Source organism: Priapulus caudatus, unplaced genomic scaffold (assembly GCF_000485595.1).
Source record: "Priapulus caudatus unplaced genomic scaffold, Priapulus_caudatus-5.0.1 Scaffold222, whole genome shotgun sequence".
In the NCBI taxonomy this organism is placed as follows: Eukaryota; Metazoa; Priapulida; class Priapulimorpha; order Priapulimorphida; family Priapulidae; genus Priapulus; species Priapulus caudatus.
The window spans coordinates 339,832-342,024 of record NW_014577283.1 but is presented as its reverse complement, the minus strand read 5'-3'; the positions used below and the strand labels follow the sequence as shown (position 1 = coordinate 342,024).

At 40.1% G+C, this 2,193-nt stretch overlaps 2 protein-coding genes across 2 annotated transcripts in view; both read left to right on the top strand.

The window, feature by feature from the left end:
- Nucleotides 1-1,309, top strand: part of LOC106807551 (adenylate cyclase type 2-like) — a 50,531-nt gene extending 49,222 nt beyond the window's left edge. Inside the window, exon 21 of the mRNA XM_014809915.1 lies at nucleotides 1,304-1,309. Within this exon, the coding sequence (XP_014665401.1) occupies nucleotides 1,304-1,309 (6 nt within the window). The remainder of the gene's footprint in view (nucleotides 1-1,303) is intronic.
- Nucleotides 1,306-2,193, top strand: part of LOC106807549 (ATP-dependent (S)-NAD(P)H-hydrate dehydratase-like) — a 13,875-nt gene continuing 12,987 nt past the window's right edge. Inside the window, exons 1-2 of the mRNA XM_014809914.1 lie at nucleotides 1,306-1,482; nucleotides 1,878-1,966. Coding sequence (XP_014665400.1) covers nucleotides 1,306-1,482; nucleotides 1,878-1,966 — 266 coding nt within the window. The remainder of the gene's footprint in view (nucleotides 1,483-1,877; nucleotides 1,967-2,193) is intronic.

Below are 2,193 nucleotides of genomic sequence, written 5' to 3'. Positions count from 1 at the left end.
TCCAATCTCCCAGCGAGCCACACCGCCTCGCCGAGTGAGCAAGAGTGTGTTAGTAGCTGCCTTTTGTTTCAAGTTCGGCGGACATTACATTTGGTTTGCTGGCAACAGAAAGGATAATCGTGTCGTACGTTTTAGTCTGTATCTCCGGATTGCAGGTGTATATGAGGAAACGATTTCGCACGATGCTAGGCGAGTGTACTGTGTACGATTTGAGCTCAAGTTGGTTGGGTTACACGTAGTAAATCGTAGGTATTCTAAGGCTAGTAAATGACGAATTTCCCTTGTTTGTTGAAGTCACACTTCTTCCCTATTATCTACTCCTGGTTTATACGTATCTAGAATTTTAGAAAATGTAACTCAAATCGTTTGCGAGATATTAGTTAGTACACTATCAGGAGTAGATAATAGGGAAGGAGTGTGACTTCATGATATGATAGTTTTAATACACTTTCATGCCACCTATAGCACAATAGCGTATGCGCAGGGGGGTGGGGGGGGGTTAACAGCTGTATACAATGCACCAGTACAGGCGGGCGCGGTTCGAACATTTAATCATCTGTAATTCACTTCTAAGGAATATCTACATTGGGCACTCCCTCTAATATATATAGTACTGCCATAGGCTACAACGGCCAAGTTTGATGCTTTTGTCAGCCCTGTAACGATCATGAAGCTAAGGGACCTGACTATAGGCATATATAGCCTAAAGATAGCACATATTTATCAATGGCAGTCAAGCGCATCTTCGTTGAGTACTATCTTTATCGATGTTAAAATATGCAGCAATGATGGAACTATTGCCTGAACTGTCGCGTGCAAGATCTGGGCTGGGTTGCAGTCTTGCAACACCAACTTGGGAGCCGTCATTTCGGATTTCGAGTTCGAGTATAAAATTAACACATCTTAATGTATATATGATATCCAAGACAGTGTAACATAGAGAGGGTACGGGTTAAGTCCATTTATATAGTTTTTGATCATATCTTAAGTAATGATCGTGATGTTTAGACAGCTACGCAAACTTATTCACTTGATGAAATCCAATGAAATTTATAACCTGTATGAAAGTCGTTCATCAATCAGAGTGCCATCTACATTTTCACATCCAGTCATTTGCAGGCGGTTCAACAATACCTATCTAACTAGAATAAAGACTTCCTAGCGCAATATACTTATATCAGTTCAGAAAGACAAGGTTCAAGCAATCAAACATTAATCGAAAATTAATGCATTACTTTTCACAATGTATGAATTAGACCATTGTATATGTGATTTGCATCTCTTATGTGTGCATTGTGTTTAGGGATGACACCGGCACATCAACTATGCACTGTCCCCAGTATTGTATCGGCCGTTAAAAGCTTCATTCCTCCACTGACTACTGACAAGTACAAGGGCCAGGCAGGGAGAATCGCAGTTATTGGTGGGTCAAAAGAGTACACGGGAGCTCCTTACTTTGCTGCGATATCTGCTTTGAAAGTGGTGAGTAGCATGTGTGCATGTGTTTAGTGTTGACAATTGTCACATTATTCATTCCGTGTAAAGAATTCACATTGATTATCAATGTGCCTGTGCACATTGCAGTCGTTAAATATATTTTGGTAGCACAACTGTATTTCAATTATATACATTACTTTTGTTAAATCTAGCAGTCGTGGGAGATGAACATCATATATATAATGATTTCATATATATAGGTTATGGATGCCATGGCATACGTTATAATGTATACTTAGTCTTACTATTCCTGTCTCTCTCCCTCCCTCACCTCTCTCTCCTTCCCTCCCTCCTTCGCCCCTCACTGCCTCCCTCACTTTCCCCCACTCCTGTCAATATTTGATTATATCTGCTAATTTCTCTTTTGGTTGTTTGTGTAGGGCGCAGATTTGTCTCATGTGTTCTGTGCCAGTGAAGCATCAGTTGTGATCAAGTCTTACAGTCCTGAACTAATTGTCCATCCATTGCTGTAAGTATCAAGTGCCTTAGTTACATAAATCTGCATAAATGTATTAACACATGCATACATCAGGTATGTGTACATGTATGCAGTGCCTACTGTGTAGATCTTAGTGTATAATATGTGACATCACTATATATCTGGTAAAAATAGCCAAGAGTCTCTTCTCCCCCTTCATCAAGTCCATCTGTATTTAAGACCCCTCAGCCATACAACACTTAACTATGAATATCACA